Raw genomic sequence first — 22018 nt, 5'->3', positions numbered from 1 at the left:
ATTCTCCTCCTAAGTCTGTCTGGACTCAGTATCATTCCTCCACTGAAACCCAGCCTTCTTCAACCTCCAGACACCCAGAAGCATAGTCCTGTCTTCTTGGTCACAGAATGGTTGACTGTATTCCCTGAACATGTTGAAACTGTAAGATCTGTCAATTTGTGAACCTGTTTGTTTGTACCACCCCCATCAGTAAATGGACAGACAACAACGTTGGCTATCTTTACATTGTTCATTTCTGACTACATTTCAACTAAAGAACTGGAACAATGTTTTCATTGTGTTTAGCATGCAACTTTATTAAAAACACATAAATGGAATACGAAAATACACTTATATCAATATAATGCACAGAAATATATCTTATTTAGAACGAATAGGTTCAGTACTGGGTTACATTACAGAAATTCCAAAAATACCTTAATTTATATTATATAGCACAAAAAAAAAAACCAACAAGTATTCAATCTCTCAAGATGACTAGCATCCATAAAATGGCCTCCCTCAACACAGAGAGCATAAGTATCAAATTTATAATTATAATAAGCATTCAATTTATACTGGAAAGACAAAAATGTTCAAGGCTTTGTGAGAATATACATCTATTTAGAGTTTGAGTAGTAATCGGACAACTTTATCTCTAACATCAGGGTCACTGTGGTCTGCTAAGTCTTGGAGTTTCTGGTCAAACTCTTTTGCCTCCTGGAATATGGAAAGAAGTTCAGATTTAGTGAACATTTCCTTAGTAAATAGCTTTGCCCTTTTTTTGAATTGGAAATTTATATTCTCAAATATTTCAATAATATGAAGAATATTAGCCTTTGACTCATTCTTGTGAAAGAGAGCAACCAGTGAGGACAGTACTTCAGCACTGATCAGTTCTCTTATATTGGCTTGATTTTTTGACAAACACAGAATAACTCTTAAAATCTGAAACTTGATTTTGACACTTCCTTTGTTTAACAATGACATGAAATAGCGAACATAATAGACAACCACGTGGTGATAGTCAAATTTCACACTCAAGGTCACTAACAGCTTTAGTTCCTCCACTTGCACAGAGCAGTTCAGAGGACAAGAGAGTATGTCCCTACAAACTTTATTTACATGTGCTTCAGTCTCTTTCACTTCTTCAGGGGCATCAGGGTTGGCATTTAAATCTAAACTTCTACGGTATTTTTTAGCATTTGGATTATTGACAAAATTTTCAATCAGAACAGTAATACCAACATCATGGACAATATCTTGAGTGAATGGGTAAGCAGGACTGATGCCCATTATCATTGTAGCTATCTCATGAATAAACGGATCCCTAGTTAACTTAAGTAGGGCAACAAGTTTTTCAAACTCAACAGGCTCTAAACTAAAGGTACGTGATTTACAGCGGCAGGTCTTTGGATTAGGTCCATACTTTTCTTTTTCCCGGATCTGGTTTTTTAAATCAGCTAAAGTCTGGAAGTAAGGTCCACCATAAGGTGGAATCTTGGTCAAAGGTCGAATACCCAGAGGAGTTTCAATTAAGGTCGCAACCAGAGTCCAGTTCCCTTCTGGAGGTAAAGACGGCTGGGGTTCCTCAATTGGGACTAGGACAATAAACCTGCCCCTTAACCATGCTGCAGCTTTTTTTTTTAAAGTAAAATCGAATGTATCGGGGGGTTCAGGTTCTTCCTCAACCTTTGGTGGGGGCTGATAAACTTGAAGAGCATTTTCTTCTTTAGGCCAGAACCAGGACCCTACACTAGGCTCTTCTCCAGTCCAAAACCAGGAACACACATAATCTTCATCCTCATCAGTGGTGTTGATGACAGTACTAGCCTTGTCCCCAGCCCTGGGTCTGACACAGACCTCTTTCTTTGTCTCAGACTTGTGCTTAATACTACGTTTATCAGTAGCTTTGGCAGAGCCCTTGACCGATGCCTCAATTCCAGTGTCAACCTTGACTTCAGACTTGGTTACAGTAATGACCACAGATGTAGACAAAGCATCTGACTTGGTGTGAGGTACTAAACCAGGCTCTGCCGGGAGTTCCGTCTTAGCCTGAGCCATGACTCTACTATTAGTCTTATCTTTCTTTTTTTTTACTTTCCATGTCACAGTCTTGGGCTCAGTGGAACTTGCTGGCTGTGTCCTGGCCACTGCTTGATCCCTAGACTCAGCCTGGTTTCCCCATTCTTCTTTTGGTTCTGCCTTAACTGCTTTATTGGTCTGACTCTTGGCTTTTCCTTTAGCATTGGCAGGGCTATTGGTTCCAGGTTTTGAGGAAGCCCCCGACTCTTCTCTAGCTTTCCTTTTAGTTTTAGAGCCAATCATGGTTCAAGAGAAAGACAATGCTAAATATGCCCCTATCTCAGCCTTGCCCGAAAGTCAGCCCCAAGTAGGTGTTTTCATATAAAGTCCAGGAGTCATTCAGGCCCCTTTCCAACTATAGTTTCTGCCAATCATATAAACAGCACGCTGAGGAAGCTCACTCAAGATAAAGGATAGCTGTGCTTGGGCGCAGGCCTGTGGAGGGTGGTGCTCTTCAGCCACTCCAAGGCCATCAGATCTGTCACTGAAGTTGGACCTAGGGGTGGAGGAAGGAAATGGGGCTTTAAGTCTCTTCCAATTTTCTTTCTCCTCATGCTGATTAGCACAGAGACATACTTAAGTATGGAAATTCAGTGTTCTATGGGGAAGAAGTAGACAAGTAACCAACTCCTTCTTTCAGTTTACCCACTGTCTACACCTCCATGTGCTACCAATTGTCTTTGCAGACACAAATAAGGGCAGAGAGAATAGGAAAGCTGGACGGACACAAGAGGCTGCAGAATTCTGAGGCTGTCCGCTGACCAGGGCTGGAACCAACCAAATCTCTACTATTCCATCCTCCAGGTCTTACTCAAGGAGTCCCCATGTTCATACTAACCTGTACTTGTCTGAAGGAATTTTCTCCTCCTTTCTCTGCTTCCATTGGCGACAAGTCCTGCAGCAGATCTGGCAGACCTATAGACAGATACAGAGGATAGAGAAACTAAGCTCTTTGGATACAAACCTTGGTCCCTGGCCTTCTCAGACAGTCTGTCTAGCTTTTCCCTTCCTGGTCTTCCTCTCCTTCCATTATTCAGCTTCAAAGCTGTTCCCCCTTTTCCTCCCTTAGGGCCTACCACTGGCATCTTCAGTGACTGTCTGGGTAAGTCCCTAGTTGAAAAATAGACTAACAATGACGTGTTAGAGCAGGACGAGAAAGAAGGCATGAAAGGAAGATGTTCCCATCCTGTATCCATCTCTAAAGTAGACCAAGACTCCTAAGTGAATCCACAGACCAGCTGGAGGTCATTGAGAAACTGACAAAAGAGAAGGATGTGATTTTCTAGTCTAAGTGAGCCTTGTCTGTCTTCACACTAACCCTAGAAACTGTACAATTTCCTCCTCATTATCTCCTAATTTCACAGTCAGTTATTTTACAAATGTTCACAACAGTCAACAGTTATACAACCCTCTGGATGTGTCCACCAATGGAAATCCACAAACAGGAGAACATCACTACTGAGTATAATTTAGGAAACAGTACTTAAGGAATAAATGCTTGCTGGATACAGATACTTGTTTGGTAAAAAAAAAAATTCTCTGATTCCCTTTCTTTTGCCACCCCCACATGACACCCCAAAATTTCCATGTTCCTCTGCTATAGTCTTAAAGCCTGATAATTTCCATGAAGAGACAACTAAATCATCTCTGCACAGTCGGTCGTAGTGGTAGCAGTAGGGATGAAACGCCTGACAATAACAGGAAGCTGGGGAAATAACGAAAAGTATCATTTTCAATTTTCTTACACATTCTTATGATCATCCCTCCCGCCACCCACACAAACCTATCACATTCTGCAACATAGCTGTGTTAACGAAGGGCATTTCTGGAAGGTTGGAAAAGAGGAGATGTAGAAATTATTCTAGAACCCTACCTATTCTTGCAGCTTTTTCCCACTGTACAGAAATCAGGTCAGTTTTGTTTATCTTCTCCCCTCCCCTTTTGATCTCACGTGATCTGACGCCCTGAAACGTGGAGAAATGCAAACCAGGCAGAAAATTTATCAACACAAATACATGTGAGTTAGTCCCAAATCAAATGAAATCACAGTGAGTAAGATGTGGTTAATTAATGGTCAGATAAGCAACCAGAATGTGAAAATAATCTTCAAATAGACCCAATACAAGATTTAATTGTTCCCACATTTACAACCCCTTTGTATTATCTCCTCCCTGATTCTCAAGGCTCCTCAGACAATTGCCTTCATCAGCGGTGGCAGACCTCCTCTTCGCTGACAAGTAAGCCATCTCCCCAGTAGATGTTGCCATCGCATCCATCTCCCTTCCCGACCATGATGATGCGAGTTGACAGAAACGTAGATAGCTTTTTATCATCCCCCCCAGTCTTCTCAACATTAGCCTCCTAAGACCAGGTCACGAATCCCGTACCAATCATGGAACCCGCATCCACAACCCCAAGCAATGCCTTCCTTACTAACCTGTTTTGTTTGAGTCCACGGCTGTTTTCTTATTTGCGTTATCTCAGGTGGCGCCTAGCCATACAGAAAGGAGGCAGGCAAACGCAACCAGCAACCAGGCGCAGGGAGCAAAGACAAGAGCGGCGGCTGTATTTAGGGGCTTGCCGGGAGCTTGGGACGCAGGACAAGATGAAGGGCCATGATTAGCAAATTCTCTCACCTTTCGGTACCCACTCCTCCCTCTGGTCTCTCACGAAGCGACTAAACGTCTCTACATCCGCCGGGACGCACTAGGCGCGGCTACGTCATTACGGAGGCCCGCAGTGGGAGGAGCTAGGCTTATTTAAGGAGTTCCGGCTTAGGAAAGTGGAGTGATACTATTGCCACTCGAGAGTGCTGCTCGTAGTGCAAACTGCGACACTTCGGTTCTGATGCCAAACTAGGGAAAAAACGCCAAACACCGGGAAGCAGACAGTTACCAAATGTTGGTTTCAGCTTCCTTCTCAGGCATGTCTTTCCATTTCGAAATACATTCGGGGTTTTCACGCTGTGGCGTCAGGAGAAAAAGCTAACGCCTTGCCGGGCGGAAGGATAGCAAACATGTAGTATTTACACGTTCATCACTAAACTCCCCCGCCCAATAAAGTGGGCTGGTTAGGTAGAGGAGGGGCTCAAGGTAGAAAAGCTGTTGGGGTGTGTGTGTGTGTGTGGGGGGGAGCTCTCAATGCTGAATTACGAATAAAAATTCTCATTTATTCCAACAAATTCCAAACTGTTCCTTCTACAAGAAAAATACTCCAGTGACGCACTTTGGGCTTGTTTGCAATAAAATGTATGATGCAGCGGCGGAGCCTATGGGAAAATGCTCTGCTGCCAGATGGTTTTCAATCTCCCTTTTTATTTTTCCTGTTGCCATCCCTTGAAATCTTTTGCTCTTATTGTCCAGCATGTTTCTTGTTTTGAACTAGTCTCAGATAACATGAAGTAAGAATATAGGAAAAACAGTGGTGGAGAAAAATAACTGTGCATATGAGTTCGATTCCCAGGATGACCTCACTACCAAAAGGTGCAGTGGCTTGGATTTAATCTAGGCACTGGGAAAACAAGAATCTTCTTACTGACGAGACATAATACCAAAACATGAACCAACACCAGCCCTGCTCTGTGGATTTCATCCAGGGTCGTTCCATCATGTTTCTGGTCCCCTAAATCTCTGATTATATAAGCCCTTGCATTTTGAATGTTGGGCTTCATGTTTGTATTATCTATTTGAACATAAATTTAAGTAAAATAAGCCTTGGAATCAGAAAGTGTCTTACCACTTAGGAATGTCCCAGCCCATCCGTCAGCTCTAAGCTGAGCTACCACATTAGTAGACTACGGTGAGAGGCATTTTTCCTGTTTTAGGGATGTTTGTAATTTTGAAATTGCATTAATAAAAGTACATGGTTTCCCCTCAGTCCACAGTCTACATTACCAGAAAACCTGATAATGTTATGAGGCAGGAGGTTAACTTCTGGAAGGAATAACTAGCCTCTAAGGAACAATACTAGATGGCAATGGTCAGTCCAGACAGACCATCTTCATGACCCGAGAAACAAGATGAAAATAATTTTGGTAGAAGGCTCAATAAAACACAATTGTAAAAATAGGTGGTAATGGTCCTGCCAGATGGACCAGCAGCCCAGAGCCCTAAAAAACAGTCAAGAAAAGAAAAAGAAAAAAAGAAAGAAAGGAAGGAAGGAAGGAAGGAAGGAAGGAAGGAAGGAAGGAAGGAAGGAAGGAAGGAAGAAAGAACAGGAAGTAGTGGTCAACTCTGAATGAATCCACTCAAACCAGTTTCCAGTTTCAGGGACTTCTTGGCTACTGGAGCATATACAGAGTACCATTATTCTTTCCCCTCGTAGGCCTTTTAACTTTAACGTATCCTTAAACCCTTAAACATATGGTACACCTTCAATAACTTTTAGTGCCAGTTGTTTTCTTGACAAATCCAGGTGGGGATATCGGGAAAAGAAATCTTATCCACTGTTGTTGGAAGTGTGAACTGGTGGAACTGGTGAAGCTACTATGGAAATCAGCATGGATGTTTCTTAAAAACTGAAAACTAGAAGTACTGTGTGACTTGTACCATTCCTGGGAACATACCAAAAGAGAGCCTTATTCCACCACAGAGATATTTGTACGTTCATGTTCATTGCAGCTATATTCAGAATGGCTAAGAAATTAAATCAGACCAGATTATATGTCCATGAATATATAAACGAATAAATGAATACACATACAAAATTAAAAAATAAATTTTTAAAAAATGAAACAACACACACACACACACACACACACACACACACACACACCTCTTAGTGCCAGACATCAGGTGCCTTACAGTGGTTTCCCAAGTAATACATCTAATTTCTATTGCTCTTGGTCATTTGCCAGAAGAAAAGAAAAATTAGGCCCCTATGGCTAAAGACGTTCTGAACTTTGATATTTTGATCACAGAACCCAAAGCAATCAAGCTGACAGCTAGCTGAAAGCTCCCTTCTGCCTAGCTACCTCTCATAGTGCAAAAAGGGTGCTATTTAGGCTACTGGAGAAATAAAAGCTATGAATGGTTTTAGGAAGCTGTGAACTCTGTGAACTACATTATTGGCATGTCAGAGAATATTTACCTAATGTTGCAATAGCAGAATGACAGCTACTTGGAGAACGAACTGCTTTAATTGTATTTGAAGCCCACTTCACAGGTGGGAATCTATGCCTGGTACTGTAATACTGGTCAATACTTCGTAGTTAACAAAGTCATGAGTGCAAGGGAGAAAGCTAAATAGACATTATTATGCTGATTTATAGATATGTGTGGATTTCATTTTGTTTTTGTTTTTAGATAAGCGTCTCACTGTGTAGATCTGACTGGTCTGGAACTAGATATGTAGACCAGACCTGGCCACAAACTCAGAGCTGTGCCTGCCTCCATAGTGCTTGGATTAAAGAAATAAACTACCATATCTTCTCTAAACATTTACATTGATACCCATATGTTAGTGTGTCTCTTATCCTTGTTTAGCCTGGCAATGGTAGCAAACATCTTTAATCCAAGCACCTTGGGAGGCAGGGGCAGGTGGATCTCTGTGAGTTTAAAGCCAGGCTGGTATACAAAGGAAGTCCAGGACAGCCAGGGCTGTTACACAGAGAAACCCTGTCTCGAAAAACAAACAAACAAACAAACAAACAACAATGAAAAAAGAAAGAAAGGAAGGAAGGAAGGAAGGAAGGAAGGAAAGAAAGAAAGGAAAGAAAGAAAGAAAGAAAGAAAGAAAGAAAGAAAGAAAGAACAAAAGAAAGAAAGAAAGAAAGAAAGAAAGAAAAAAGGAAAGAAAGAGAAAAATGAAGAAGCAGCATTGTTTGCAGTGGGTGACAACATGGAGATTTGTAACTGGTCAAAGAGCTTAAAATAACTTACTGCTGACCACTCATCTCTAAATGGAACATCTGTATTTCCCTTCCAAGGTTCCAAAGGAACACTGCAAAATTGCTAGCAGAAAGAAAATAAATGCTAGTTTGTGGGGTACACTCTGTGAAACACCATCTTCTGTCTTCCAAATGTGGTATGGCTATTTCACCTATGAAGTCACAGCAACTGTGGTTTCAGACTGAAGAATGGCACAAAATGAAATCAATAAGCATTCCATTATAAATAGGCAGAGGCGTTTGGAGTATCATAGCTCTCCGAGGAACTAACTGGTAATTAGATGCTGTAGGAGAAGAAGTCACTACATTTGGTATTGTAGCCATTACTAACACATTCACAGTATGGTTAATATCCTCCCAACTAAACCCATGCAAGCAACACTAATTATATTTAGTGGGTCACAAGAAAACAAACAGAAATTAGCAATAACAAAATTCTTGAAAATAGGATTGAGAACTTGTTGGAAAGAACAGGTGTAGCACAAAAGTGAGAAGGGGATGAGAGAGGACAATAGGGGCTAAAAATCCATAGGTATGGATTTGTCAATGAATAGAAAAAGAAACTTCATGGAACTTACACAAAAGCAGACATTTAGACCATTGAAATAGAATAGAGAATACCGGCATAAGACTTCACAGACAGAAACACCTAATTTTTGACAAAAAAAGAGAACAGCTTCTTTACCAAATAATGGAGGGAAAACTGCATTTCCGTATGTGTAAGAACAAAACTAGATCATAGCACCCTGCACGAACAAAAATCTTCCAAGTGAATGGAACTTTGATACTGCTAGAGGCATACATAAGGGAAGTCCCTAAGGTATACGTAAAGGGAAGCATAGGCAAAGGGTTCCTGAAACAGATTTTATTATGACAGGAAATATAGAAAGTGACAAATAGGGTTCTGTGAAATTAAGCATATATTTTGAAGCAGAATAAAGCATCAGCAGAGTGAGGAGACAACTTTCAGAATTAAAAAAAAAAAATCTTTCAACAACCATGAACTGCCAACAATCTCTCAGAGAGGGATCATGCTTCATGGAATTCCTCCATCCATAATGATACATCAATGGGGGCTAACCTTGATTGGGTCTTATGCCTATAACCACAGCTGCAATACGTTCATTACTGTAATGACTGTGTTATGTCGAGATGATGTCTTTCTGTTGTACATCTTCCTATCATCTGACTCTCCTGGCTTTACTTTTTCTTAGCACTCTGGCTGAGTATGGGTTTCTGAATTAGCTTCTGCCACAACCATAAGAATTTTCTCTGATGAAGGGGTGGGCACAGAAACAAATATGAGTACTTAGGTTTAATAATATGACCACTGAGCATAAACCATAGTAGTAGGGAATTTAAAATTATTATACTAAGCAAAATAATTTAGATTCAGAGAGTCAAATACAGAATTTTCTCTTATAGGTGGACCTGAGTTATTAATTTTTACATGTGTGTATATATGCATGTACAGGTGTGAGCATATGCCTGCAAACTGGAGACAAAGGGATGGTAAAAACAGGTCTTAGTGGAGGAGGGAAGAAAAGGAGGCAGTGAAGGTAATGGATACATGTGGCATGAAAACAGAAGGGGGCTATTTTGGAGAAGAGCAGGCCAACAAAAAGGGGTTCAGGGGGAAGGAACAACAAAGTGTTTGTGTAAATTCCATACGGAGCCCATTTCTTCATTTTAAATAAATCACATATTTTTAAACACTTAAAAGTGAAAAAAGAACTTCAAATGGCAATTGATAGGAAATCACATTAAGTACAGTAACTTGCCAACTAATGGTACAACACCTGTCTCATCATTTCCACACCTATAATTTGAAGAACTTTGCGCCACTATTAGTTGAATTTCAAAACAAACAAACAAACCTGTTTGTTTTTTTTTTTTTTTGGCTAAAATACATGCATTACAGAAATAGAGGAAATCCATGTTTTGGGAAACAGAACTTGCAGAGTTCCCATTTGACGCCTGCCTGGAATTCAGAACTACTAATTGCTGCTCTTTGTGAAAGGTCCATAGACCTGGCCCCAAAGCAAGAGTGAATGCATGGGCACGGAGCATCCTATGTATGCTCTGTGAGCAACGCTTCCACAGACAGGCTTGACTCTCCTGCTCCCCATTTTCTGCACAGCAACTTCCAGAAAGGGAGGAAACAGGAAGAGAAATGGAATCACAGGGAACTACAAAAAGGTCTCCTTGCCACCCACTTATGTGAAAATCACAAAACACACCAAGGCATACGTTCAAATGGTCAGAGAGAAGTAAAATGTGTGCCCTCTTACAACCTTTCCCTTCTTCACAGACTTACTAATCTGGTGGCAGCTCTTTCGAGGCCCTGGTTGTACCAGGTCACATGCATGTTTCTTGCAAGCCTCCAGATAGAGCAACTTCACAGATGTCCTGGTCTCCAAAGGCTAGTTACTGGTAAGAATCATGTGTCCTTTACAAGTTTCTATGGAAGCAAGCCTGATAGTTGAATGTGATGATACACAGGACCATTAGGTCCTGGTTCCTTTAGAGCAGGAAAAGTGCAATTCAGGACACAAGATTTAACATGCTTTTTATTATGGGAACACCAAGTTCTCTTTGTGGAAGTTATATGCAAAGCAATTGGTCCTGCAAGTAGCTATTACACGCATGGCCTATATATATTTGATTTCTTAGTTAACACCTCAAAATTCTAGCCAGGTCAATGGCTTAGAAAGAAACAAATAGTAATGGGGGTGAAGAGGAAGGTGACTTCCAAGGGCTCCCCTTTAGAACTTGAAGAATTCACTTGAGAATCTTTCCTCAGCCTGAAAGAAAAAAGTTAGGATATTAGAAGAGCCTCATACCCTGAGTTCCATGCCCAGGCACTGGGGTCCCATCTTGCCGAAGGCCCAGGAACACACTTATCTTTCATTCCTTTGATTCCCAAGCCTCACCTGGAATGTAAAGAGGGCTTCATCATCTAGGTTGCATTTCCACTTGTCTTCAAACTGCCTGGGATGGGAGAAGGACAGGTAACCTCAGTTACTACAGCAAGAAAGATCCACTGGATCATAAAGCGCCACCACTTAACCTATCCTACTGATTTGCTGGAACATGTGTGCCAGACTCAGCACTATTGTAATGGGGACAAAAGACCTGGAAGAATTCACAATGTTGGCCACCACTTATGCCCAGGATTCAAAGCAAAAAACACAGGGCCATGCCTAAGAATAATGGACCTTAATCCTTAGCCATTAAAAGAAAAGATCAAGAAAGTAACAAATGAAAATTCCCATTGCTTTTAAATTAAGATAGACATTTCCTTTAATTTATTACTTTAAGGTATATAATTCAGTGATTTTTTTTTTACGTATTGAAAATGTTATCCAACTGTCACAGTTATCCAATTTCAGAATATTTTCCTCATCTTAAATAGAACAGCATGCTATGTTGTTTAACCTATGCTACTCATTTGCTGGGACATGTTCTCAAATAGAATAAACATAAATCCTTGCTGTCAGAAGCCATCTAGGAAAGACTATTGCAAGCGAGTTTTCTGGAGATGATCCACCATTTTGCATGGCTATGATGGGTGCACTCTGAGATACAGGGTCCTTAGAGACTTGATCCCAGGATTGCTTCTTGCTGCTGATATACCTTTCCTGCCACTATTACATAGCCTAATGATTCCTGGGCATCAGCTCACCCTATTGGGCAAATTTCCTGCAGATCAACATGAAGATGAACTCTCATGTAGTAATGCTGTAAAGATGAATTGATGATTTTGTAATTCCTGATAGTGATTTTATAGAATTCCTAAATTAATACAAGTAATCTCAAGCTCTCTATAGAATAAAAGCTGTAAAAAGAGCTCTGTAAACTTTCAGGTGTCAAGGGCTAATTCCACAAGGAAAGGAAAGCAGGTTTGGAATAAATTTACAATCAAGAAAGACATTCATTCTAGTTTAGGAATGAAGCCACTGTCTGGTAACTAAAGGTCATAAACTGTGAATGGGCAATTTATTGTAGGTGCAAGAACAGAAAATAAATGATGAACTAGTTTATTTATATAAGACTTCAAACTTCAAAATAATAAGATTCAAGGCAGATAATTTTTCTCTTGACCATACTATCCTATGACATAAAAATAATTGCTTTAAACTTATAATAAATTTATGGAGCTAGAAAAAGATAATGAATGTTTAGTCAGGTACTAGCCTTAATGGAAAGACATGTAAACAAATCTGCTGTAATTCCTTAAACTTTATTTATCTATGACAAGAACTATTGCCTTAAAATTACTCTGAACTTATGGATTGCAAAAGTGCTTAGAAATCCATGTGATCAATTATCCTGAGAAAGTATCAAAACTAAGAATAACAATAAAGTGGTGGTGCAGCCTTCTTCAGCTTCATCCAGTATGTGTGTCTCTGTATGAGTGACTTTCTTTTCTCCTTCCTTCCTTCCTTCCTTCCTTCCTTCCTTCCTTCCTTCCTTCCTTCCTTCCTGTTTTTCTTTTTTCCTCTCCCCTCTTCTCTCTCCCTTCTCCCCTCTTCCCTCTCCTCTCTGACTCAGGAAGAGGCAGGGAACTCCAAGCTTCTCTTGCGCCCAGTGAGAGGCCTGAGTCAAAGAGGAAAAAAAAACAAAGTAATTAAATTTCTTTCCTCCTGCTCCTGTTCATCCTATCTCTACTTACCAAGTGATGCAACTATATACATGCATTACAAAGCTCAGATTTATCTGATCTATTTATTTATTCATTTTGTTTTGTTTCTTCAGACAAGGTCTCACTTTGTAGTCCTGGCTGGCCTCGAACTCCCTATGTAGACCTTGCAGCTTTGAACTCATATCCACCCGTCTCTGCCACCCAAGTGCTAGAATTAAAAGCATGCGACACTACACCAAGCCTGCATTTTCTTGATTTGATGAATGATGTGTAGTGTCCAGCTCAATGTGGTTAGTGCCACCTCTGGGTTGGTGGTTCTGAGTGCTCTGAGAAAGCTGGTTAAACAAGCCATGAGGTGTAAGTCAGTTGGCAGCATGCCTCTGCTTTATGATGGCCTCTGCTTCAGATCCTGCCTCCAGGTTCCTGCCTTGAGTTACAAACAGTCCTGAGTTCCCTCACTTGTTGGAGTGTGACAAGAGAATTGCAAGCTGAAATAAATCTTTCCTTCTTCAAGTTGCTTTTGTTTACGGTGTCTTATCACAGCAATGGGAAATTTAACAAAGATAGCAGGTAAAAGGTGCTGCCACCAAGTCTGACAATCAGAATTCCATCCCCTGGATTCTGGTGGAAAGAGAGAACTGACTTTGGCAAGTTATCCTACAACTTCTACATAATCCCCATAGCATGCATATACAAAATATAAATAAATGTAGTTAATTTTTTTTTTTTTTTTTTGGTTTTTCGAGGCAGGGTTTCTCTGTGTAGCCCTGGCTACACACTGTAGACCAGGCTGGCCTCGAACTCAGAAATCTGCCTGCCTCTGCCTCCCAAGTGCTGGGATTAAAGGTGTGTGCCACCACCGCCCGGCTGTTAATTATTTTAAATGGAAAAGGTCCTTTAGTTATCAAATTTTAAAAATTTATCATGTATTTTAAATAAAAGTTTTTACCAAACATGTGAAAATATTTCTGATTCAGTGGATTTACTTTTCATTTCCCTCTTTGCATCTTTGGTACTCTGCTTAAAAACTGATTATTTATCAATGTGAAAATACATATTTTTATATTTTTGGACTTGTACTTTGTCAACTGTTCTATGTATCTGTAGCACCTAGAGTTACTTTTTTCTTATACTTTAATGTAAGTTTATAGTAATATTGCAGTGAGGTTTCCAACTATCTTCTTCATTTTCAAGATTTTTTTATTATGGGTTCACTTCACTTTCATTTGAATTTTAAAAGCCAGTGGTTAAGATTATGATATGGTTCATATGAGCATATAATATAAACAAGAAATTGGGGAGTGTTGCTCTCATAATATTGTTAAGTGTTGTAGTTCAGGAACAAAAGATCCATTTTTAAAATTGTCTAAGTTTTATTTATTTCTGCAATATTTTCTCACATCTTTGCTAAGTATGTCCCTGGGTATATTTCTTATTCATGATACTGCAAATGGAATTTGTTTAAAAACTGCTTATAATGTCACTATATAATTAATGCATATTTTTAAAAATTTGGTCCAAAACTTGGCTTCTCGACATCTGAATAGTTGTAAATTTCTATTAAAGCTCTACTTCCTTCAAATCAAGATTATTACCAACAATTCCCAGAACTCACTTCAGATCAGTGTGGGTGTTCCAGTAACTCTCCGTGTAGGACGATGTGGGCCTAGCAGTAGAGAAGGCCTTCCTGGTCTCTGTGGGGCTGGCATTTCTCAAAATCATCTCATCATTCACAATGCACAGTCTGGAAGAAAGGTGGCTTTTTAAAGCAAACCCATACTTTATTTTCATGTCTCATTAGCTGATTGATGCGCATTTCCTCTGCCAGGGGATTACCTTTGGAGAGATCTCCTACCAGCTTCATTAAAGTGTAAATTTAACTCTACTTTCAAAAGAAGTGGCCATTTGCCCAATTTCAGAGACCACCGACTCACAGAGGAGACTTATAACTTGGCCAAGGTCACACAGCTGATTACTGTCAAGAGAATCAGGCCACACTCATAATCATTTACCAAGACGTTCTTAGGGCTACCTGTTTGCACTTTATAGAACTGAGAATCTCAAGAGTATATGAATGCACCCCTGGCCCAAGGCTTAATGGGTGTTTCTCTATTCACTCACAACATTGTCCTCACCTGAAATGACTGTCAGCAGTTAAAATGAATGTCCTGGTGAAGGCACGGACACATCCCCATGACTTTCCTTCCACTTCAATGGCAACAAGCAAACGAAATGAAATGAGAGGAAACAAAACAAAACAAAATATTGGGGTTGCACATGATTTTAAAACACACACAGCACTCCACAATGAGAGTCAGACCAGACACTGTGTCACCCAGAAGAGAGCCAGAATGGGACAATTTACATTGAGACAAAGGAGAGAAACCAAACTTTATAGCCCTGATGTCTGAACTGTGCAGGGTGTAAAACAACATGTGGGAAACAATGAATCAGTAGAGAAGAGAAGAGAAGAGAAGAGAAGAGAAGAGAAGAGAAGAGAAGAGAAGAGAAGAGAGAAGGAAGAGGGAACAGGGGGAGAGAGGGGAAATGGGAGAATGGGTGAAAGGAAGAGGGGGAAGAAGGGGAGGGGGACAGGGGGAGAAGGAGACAGAGGGAAAGAAAGAATATGAGAACAAAGCTGGGAATGCTCTGGTAGGGATTTCTTCCACGAGAAAAGAACCCCAAAAGCTCTCTGATAGAGATTCTACACTTACCTTCCTTGAATACTCCATTGACAGAGAAGCAGATCATATTTTCCTGAAAGAAAGAAAATGGTAAACTAAGTAAGGTTTTGATTATTCTTCTAACAGTTCTTACTTACGTGTACCTTTCTGGTCACGCTTACAGGAAGAACCAGGTACTTACTGTCTGGACACAAAGGTCTATTACATAGGAATTTAAATCATGTTGTGTTTTTGGCAGTTCATGAAGGCAGGTCACGATGTTACATTTTTTGTGCTTCAGCAGCCGCAGACGCAAAACTGTATAAAGTAGAGAAGCAAAGATATGGTTATTATACACCCTTGGGCCTTGTATTATTTTATTGCCTCCTTTATCATTTCATTACATCCTTACAGGTATTGTTCAGCCTCATCATATTCCTATTATCTTTGAAGTAGTCTTCTAAGTTGCTCCTAGGAGAACAAAAGAGGGTATTTGTGTCATTTTGGGTGGTTTCACCCCTGGGCATGCTAGAGGTGGAACTTGCTGTTCCAGCATAAAGCTTCAGCTGGGATACTCACAGGTCTTCCTTTTCAGAGTTGAAAGTGATGGTCAGGGAGAAGCAGGCATCTGCGTGGTAAGCACTAAGGAGACTGTGACGATCACCATAGTCATAGATCAAGTAGTATCTGTGGGAAGTGCACCATAGGATTATGTCTGGCACAAGTTCCAAATGATACCAGAAAATTGTTACATGCAAACTTATGCAGTGATAGCCCAGCCCAGCCTTCTATTTTCTTACGCTATCAAGGCAACTTACTGAAGCATAAATTGCACGAGCAGGTTCTTCAGACTCTCAGATCCTTTATAGCTTTCCTGAAATGGAAGACACTTTTAAATGACTTGTTGACAAAAATCTTCCCTTGCAACTTCTTGAATCTTGATGCTCACTCCTCACCTTGCATGGCTTTATTATTTCCAAGGTGTTAATGTCAACTGTTGGGAATAATTTCATGCCATCCTGCAGGAAGGAAGATGTTAGGAGCAGAGATGAGGGACATGGAATATGATGCCCAAGGAGCTAAAGAAGGCTTCGGAACAAGAGTAAGAACCAGGTGTGAAATGGCCCAGGAAATTCCGTTGGCTGTGAGATTACAGTGGATGTCTGCTATCTACCTCCCCTCTTCCTCCTCCTTCCTTCTTTCTGTGCTTATGAAATATTTTTCCCCAAGGAGAAGATTCATGGCTTTTTTTTTTTCTTTCAAGAAGCCATGACATTGTAAATGGATAATACTCTGGGGCACGCATGTTTTCTAGCAAGACACAAAGGGCTTGGGAACAGGGATGGAGGTCTTGGACTTGAAGGAGAAGAGAAACAATGAAAGCAGGAACTTACTAAGTGTGACAACTCCGGAAAATAGTTCAGAATCGCACTGTAGAAAAAAACAAAAGCCACAAGAAGTGACAGACAGTTCAAGTCTTAGTAGTAGTTCTCCCCTGCCCCTGCCTGCCTGTGGTTTTCCCTCTTGTTTTCCTCCCTCTCCTCACCTATTTCCCATGCCAAGGTAGCTCCCACCCACACTGCACTGGCCACATGAAGTCATACTGGGAGCCTGGGTCCAGGGCTTCCTCCTCTCCCTGACTCCCTCTCTTCCTTAGAGTCTCCAGAGAAGGTCTTTAGAGAAGCAGGACACAAGACAGGACCTCAGGGCTCTGTCATCTTGCCAGGTGTTCAGTATTCTTTGGAATGAAGAGAAATGGAGTTGACAGAGGTATGGCTCAGGAAGCAAGAAGGAGGTGACAGGGAAATGGTAGGTGTAACAGAAATGGATGGTAAGGGAGAGATGGTGAAGGAAATATGAGAGAGACATAGGAGAGTAAAGGCAAAGGAGACAGAAGAAACAAAGTAAAGGGAATAGGAGATATTTTTGTCTAGCCTGGGACAGCGGGATGGTGTAACACAGAGGAAAGGGGCTGCCCCACTGCTGCCTTTTCCTTCATTCCTCCCTGGTTAGCCCAGGGACCCAACGCAGAAATGAAAGCATGCACCATATTGAGGATAGCAGAACATGTGGGCCTATACTTTTCCTGAGTGATCTGAGAATAAGGAGCAACCCTGGAGGAAAAAGCCATTGTCCAGAAGCAGAAGTGATGAGTGATTCCCCAGTTCAGCATGGATGGAGGCCTATGACCTCCATTATGATCACTTTGTTCTCCCCTGAAGACTCTGTAGGCCTGTGCCTGTATGGGTGTGGGTCTTCTCCAAAGAATCAAGTTGTTTCAGGCTACCCAAGGCTCCTCTGATATGCTAGGTAGGATGATGAGCAAGGAAGGTTGGTTCATAGGTAGGTAGAGAAGGAAGGAGGGATGGGGGCTTCTAGAAAGCCAGGGGCTTCTTTCTCCGCAACGTCTTCTGCCTTCTCCCTTCCCCTCCTGCTCCAGGAAGCCTTCAGCTTCCCAGTCATGGCCCACTCCTGGATCCCTATCTAGAGAATAGAGGTCTCCCCATCCAAAGGAAGACGGAGATCCCAGCAGTAGTCTAGAGTAAGTGATGTCCACGTCAGCATCACCCAGGACCTCAGCCCTCTGCTGGGGCAGAACAACCTCTAGAGCTTCCTGGGACGGATGAGGGGACCATTCAGGAACAAGATGGGAAGCAAGGCTCCTCGCAGGACTGGGAAGGACGCCTGGTGCTGTTGAGATGCTTGGAAGGGCCTTCCGGAAGAGGCTGAAAACTCACACAAGTGAAACACAACCCACGCTAGGTGAGGTGGGCAGACAGGATACTTGCAAAGGAAGCCCGTGGACCAAAGCCCAGAGTACAGAGACAGGGGAGAGAGCAGGCCCTGTGGTCCTCCCAGAAGACCAGGGCTGCCTCCTCCCACAGAGAGTCTCTCAGGCCACCAGAGGGCTATGGTATCCATGAGGGGAAAGAGGTGTTAGCAGGTGTGTACCTTACATAGGAAGAATAGTCTCGGAAAGTGCTGCACAAGGGGTTCCCTTCTAGCCACAGCTGTTCTAGCTTCAGCCCTTTCATTTTCTCCAACTCCCATGCTGTTCTTAGCTGAGGAAAATGGGAGAGAAATGATTAAGGTGTGCTGGGCAAAGACAGACAGATCTAGAAGTTAGCCTCTATAGCTCCCATCCGCACACAGACAGCTTTCCTCTTGCAGTTTTACACACCAGAGTATACATTGCCTTCTGCCTGCAACCCAAATCTCAGCTTACCAAATTTCTTGAAAGGTTGAGAGTCTTGATGTGAGGGGCCTTCTCTATTAATTCAGACAGGCCATCTAGCCAGTATATTTTGTTGTTGCTCACATTCAAGGACAACAGCTTATGGGGATAAGATTAAGCATGATCATTATTATGTACATTCTAAGAGACAAACCTCCCTGCACTCTGTCCCTTCTGGACCTCCACCCAAATATCATCTCTGGATCTATGGCCTCACTTCGGGGAAATCCTCTTGGATGATTTGAAGGGTGGCAGTCATGCAGCTTTTTCTGTTCAAAAATATGTCAATTCCACGATCTACCAAGTCTTCAGGAAGTAAACAGAAAGCAATTAGCAGGCAAAGAGAAGTCCATATAGACCAGTACCAGTTCAGATCCCTTTGAAGGTTACCATTGTCTTCCTCCCAGGAAGATTTGTGACCTACAATTATTGCTGTCAGTCATACCTTGGTCAAAGCGAAGCTTTCTGAGGTACAGAGCTTTCCTGGAGACATCATATCGTTTCTTCATGCTCAGCTGCAGAAATAGATATGGAGAGAATAGCTCTGAGGTTCTGGGGGTGTCAGTGACAGGAACTTCATTGAGTTGGGGGAAAAGGGGAGATGTGGGGAAGCAGAAACAATGTGTCCTGAGTCTGCCTTACCTTTAGACTGTGTATTTGTTCTGGTGTTAACTTATAATGTACAGATGCAGGTTCACTAGATGTATTCACAAAGATAGAAATCTGTATGAAGGGAGGGTGGGATAAATATCAGAACTTCCTGTCCCAGAGACAGACTCATCTCTGGCCAGGCTCCATGTATGCAAAAAGTAGTTTAAAAAATTTCATCAACACCAACCTTTTCATTCTCCTCGTCACTTATCTGGTAGTTTATATTCATCAATTCCACAGCAGTTTTGGCACTTTGAACAAAGAATTGTATACTGTTTCTGATGTACTGGAACTATAAAGAATAAAGACAACAGAGATGATGCTGGACGCCAACATCCTGCAGGGACCCTGGCCTCTCCCTATCCCCTGCGTGGACACACTAGGTTTCAGTGTTTACTCTTACATCAACTGGTGTGAAGCCCACACTGCAGTAACTCTGGAGTAAATTTATTAACCACACCTTGTTGTACTTTCTTCCATTTGGAATCTGGGGACAAAAACAAGGAATAACAGAGAAAACAAACATGACATTAAGACAACAAATCAAATACACTATTTTATCCCGACCCCCTCTTTGAAAAGACTTGCTATATGGAGACAATTGGCACATTTTTCTCTTTCCTTCCTTCTCTTCTCTCCCCCTCCTTCCCAAGTTTCTTTTTTTTTTCTGGCGGGGGGAGTGGATTTCCTAATTATCCTTTCTCTGTATTTCAATGTTTATATTTTAAATAATAAAATCCAGTTCTTCAAAACTTATGTCACTTTTATACGCTTCCAGGTGATTCTAAACTATTTCTTACCTGGCTGTCTGGCAAGATTTCAGAGCTGTCAAAAACTCTTAAGTTTTAATCACTATGAGATAACTGCTGGGGAGCTTCTCTGTGTTCTCTGTAGTAATTTCCACCTTTACCCTCCTCCTGTGGCCTTGCTTCTTATATCCAGCCTGTTGTCTTTTTATTCCTTTTTAAAAATCTATTCTTAAATGTGATCAAAGTAACCTGACCTGCCTCCCTTGTACACTGATGATGACACTCACTGTGATCTTGAACCAGCTCTCCAAGGCTTCACCCAGGATGTCTCTGTTCATTTCTTCATCAGAAAAAAATGCCTTTTCGCATGCTGAGAAAGTTGTGTCATAATCTTCTTCGACTCTGAAGGTATAAGAGTTGCTGTGGAGTAATTGATAGAAAGAGTTATTTATAAATATTTGGGATTGCCACACAGTCTATTCAAAAAGACTAGTCGTAATTTACTGATAATCATCTCTCTAGGCTCGCTAAGTGGGATTTCAATTGCTGCTCACTTTTTATTGAAATAAGAGAAAAATTGCAGAGTGAGAAAGTTGTACAATCCCAAGGGATATTACATACAAGCCAGCTTGCCTCTTACTTACCATAGTATTTGAGGGTCCCCGTAGGCATCCATTATCTGCATGTTTCCATCATTGTCCTGGAGTAGTGAAGCTAAAAAACTGTCCAGATGAAATTCATCATAAAGGTTCTCATTTCCAGAACCTTCTTGGAAATAACTCATGTCTTTCTCCTTTGCTTGGAGAAAGCAATTCTCATTGTTTTGTTCTGGAATTGAGAAGAAAGATGCAAGTTTAAGCACTCACTGATGAGCTACACTCAACACAGTTTCAAAAAACAATCATTAAAAACAAAGCAACCACAAACCAAATGTAAAGCCAGTAGAAGAAAATATTAAAGATCAGAGCACAAATGAAAGTAAAAATTTTAAAGTAATATAGAAGATGAATTTAAAGACTTAAGTTTTTAAAAGGATACAGCTCATAAACATTTAGCTAGACTAACAAAGCAAAAATACCTACAAACTGAGAAGGAATTAACTAAATAAAAGGAGAAATGAAAAGGAGACATTAGAACAAAATGCAGAAGAGCTAAGAAAACACTATAGTTAATTATATACCCCGAACTGGAAAACCCAGATGAAATAGGTAAGTTTCTGAACACATACAACCTATAAAATTTGAATCAAGAAAAACTAGAAAGTATAATTAGGAGTAATCAAAAATATATATATATATAAAATGTTCTGAATCTGTTCACAGCCAAATTCACCAAACCAGTTAAAAAGTAACTAGCTCTATTTCTCTGGAACCATTCTAAAAAAAAAAAAAAAACAAAAAACAAAACTGTAATGAAAAGAACATTGCCAAATCTCCTTTACAAAGCCTGAATTATTTTATCTTTATAACAAAACCAAGGAGTTAGAACATATATGCATTTTGCCTGCATGTGTGCGTGTTGACCATGTACATGCCTGGTGCCCTTGGTGGCCAGATACCACCAAGGAATTGTTGTGAGCCACCATGTCAGTGCCAAGAATTGAACTCAGGTCCTCTACAAGAGCAACAGGTTCTCCAAACCACTAACTGAAGCAACTCCACATGGAGGTACTGATGCTCAGTATCTTCTTTGAAATGAAATGGGGGTACTGTTGGAGTACTGTCTCATAATCAAAGGACCTTTTAATAATGAAATGATTTTAAATGCCATATTTTGTGGATCTCTGATGTGTTTGAAGACTATCTATATGTAGCATAACTAAATTGTTAAACACTGATTATTTTTAGCTATTTGTTATTTGAATAACCTTGAAAACACTTTATTGTAATTAACTAAATTAGAATCTAATATGATCATGAGTTTTACTATTTATTAACTTGTATTACTTAACTATCCTAAACAGTTTGTAATAGCACCTATTAAAAGGACTGGGTCTAAGCTTTGTATTCTGCACAATGCCTATCCCAAGGTAACAAAAGTAATTTAAAATTTTGTATCAATATACAAAGCTTTATACCAATGAAAACCTTAAACCTGTATCAATATCCAAAATTTTGTACTAAT

The 22018-nt window shown here is 40.7% G+C and overlaps 2 protein-coding genes across 2 annotated transcripts; both read right to left on the bottom strand.

Annotated features, from left to right (window-relative positions):
* Positions 1 to 269: 269 nt before the first annotated feature.
* Armcx5 (armadillo repeat containing X-linked 5) lies at positions 270 to 4004 on the bottom strand. Its single transcript, XM_034484855.2, has 3 exons — positions 3938 to 4004; positions 2903 to 2979; positions 270 to 2560 (listed from the first exon to the last, which is right to left on the bottom strand). The coding sequence occupies exon 3, from the start codon at positions 2305 to 2307 to the stop codon at positions 604 to 606; it is 1704 nt and encodes a 567-aa protein (XP_034340746.1). The 5' UTR covers positions 2308 to 2560; positions 2903 to 2979; positions 3938 to 4004; the 3' UTR covers positions 270 to 603.
* Positions 4005 to 4838: 834 nt separating this feature from the next.
* On the bottom strand, positions 4839 to 20678 carry LOC117695052 (nuclear RNA export factor 5-like). The gene is made up of 20 exons (XM_076918990.1): positions 20539 to 20678; positions 20182 to 20314; positions 19549 to 19632; positions 19333 to 19437; positions 19137 to 19217; positions 18940 to 19009; positions 18712 to 18800; positions 18486 to 18593; positions 18170 to 18321; positions 16654 to 16690; positions 16216 to 16278; positions 16078 to 16133; positions 15839 to 15946; positions 15672 to 15730; positions 15462 to 15577; positions 15311 to 15353; positions 14732 to 14804; positions 14212 to 14340; positions 10885 to 10942; positions 4839 to 4919 (listed from the first exon to the last, which is right to left on the bottom strand). The coding sequence occupies exons 1-20, from the start codon at positions 20676 to 20678 to the stop codon at positions 4839 to 4841; spliced, it is 1785 nt and encodes a 594-aa protein (XP_076775105.1).
* Between the last annotated feature and the right edge of the window lie 1340 nt (positions 20679 to 22018).

The sequence above is a fragment of the Arvicanthis niloticus genome, chromosome X (genome assembly GCF_011762505.2).
Source record: "Arvicanthis niloticus isolate mArvNil1 chromosome X, mArvNil1.pat.X, whole genome shotgun sequence".
Lineage (NCBI taxonomy): Eukaryota > Metazoa > Chordata > Mammalia > Rodentia > Muridae > Arvicanthis > Arvicanthis niloticus.
The sequence above is the reverse complement of the archived record's forward strand: the minus strand, read 5'-3'. Positions and strand labels throughout refer to the sequence as shown.

What these genes read in the sequence shown, in the direction of transcription:
- Armcx5 (XM_034484855.2), bottom strand. Translation starts at nt 2,307, where the DNA reads ATGATTGGCTCTAAAACTAAAAGGAAAGCTAGAGAAGAGTCGGGGGCT.
- LOC117695052 (XM_076918990.1), bottom strand. Translation starts at nt 20,678, where the DNA reads ATGAGTTATTTCCAAGAAGGTTCTGGAAATGAGAACCTTTATGATGAA. An exon ending in AACAAATACACAGTCTAAAG is followed by an intron (nt 19,010 to 19,136) that starts GTAAGGCAGACT and finishes CTATTTCTGCAG; the next exon opens with CTGAGCATGAAGAAACGATA. An exon ending in TCCAAGAGGATTTCCCCGAA is followed by an intron (nt 18,594 to 18,711) that starts GTGAGGCCATAG and finishes TATCCCCATAAG; the next exon opens with CTGTTGTCCTTGAATGTGAG.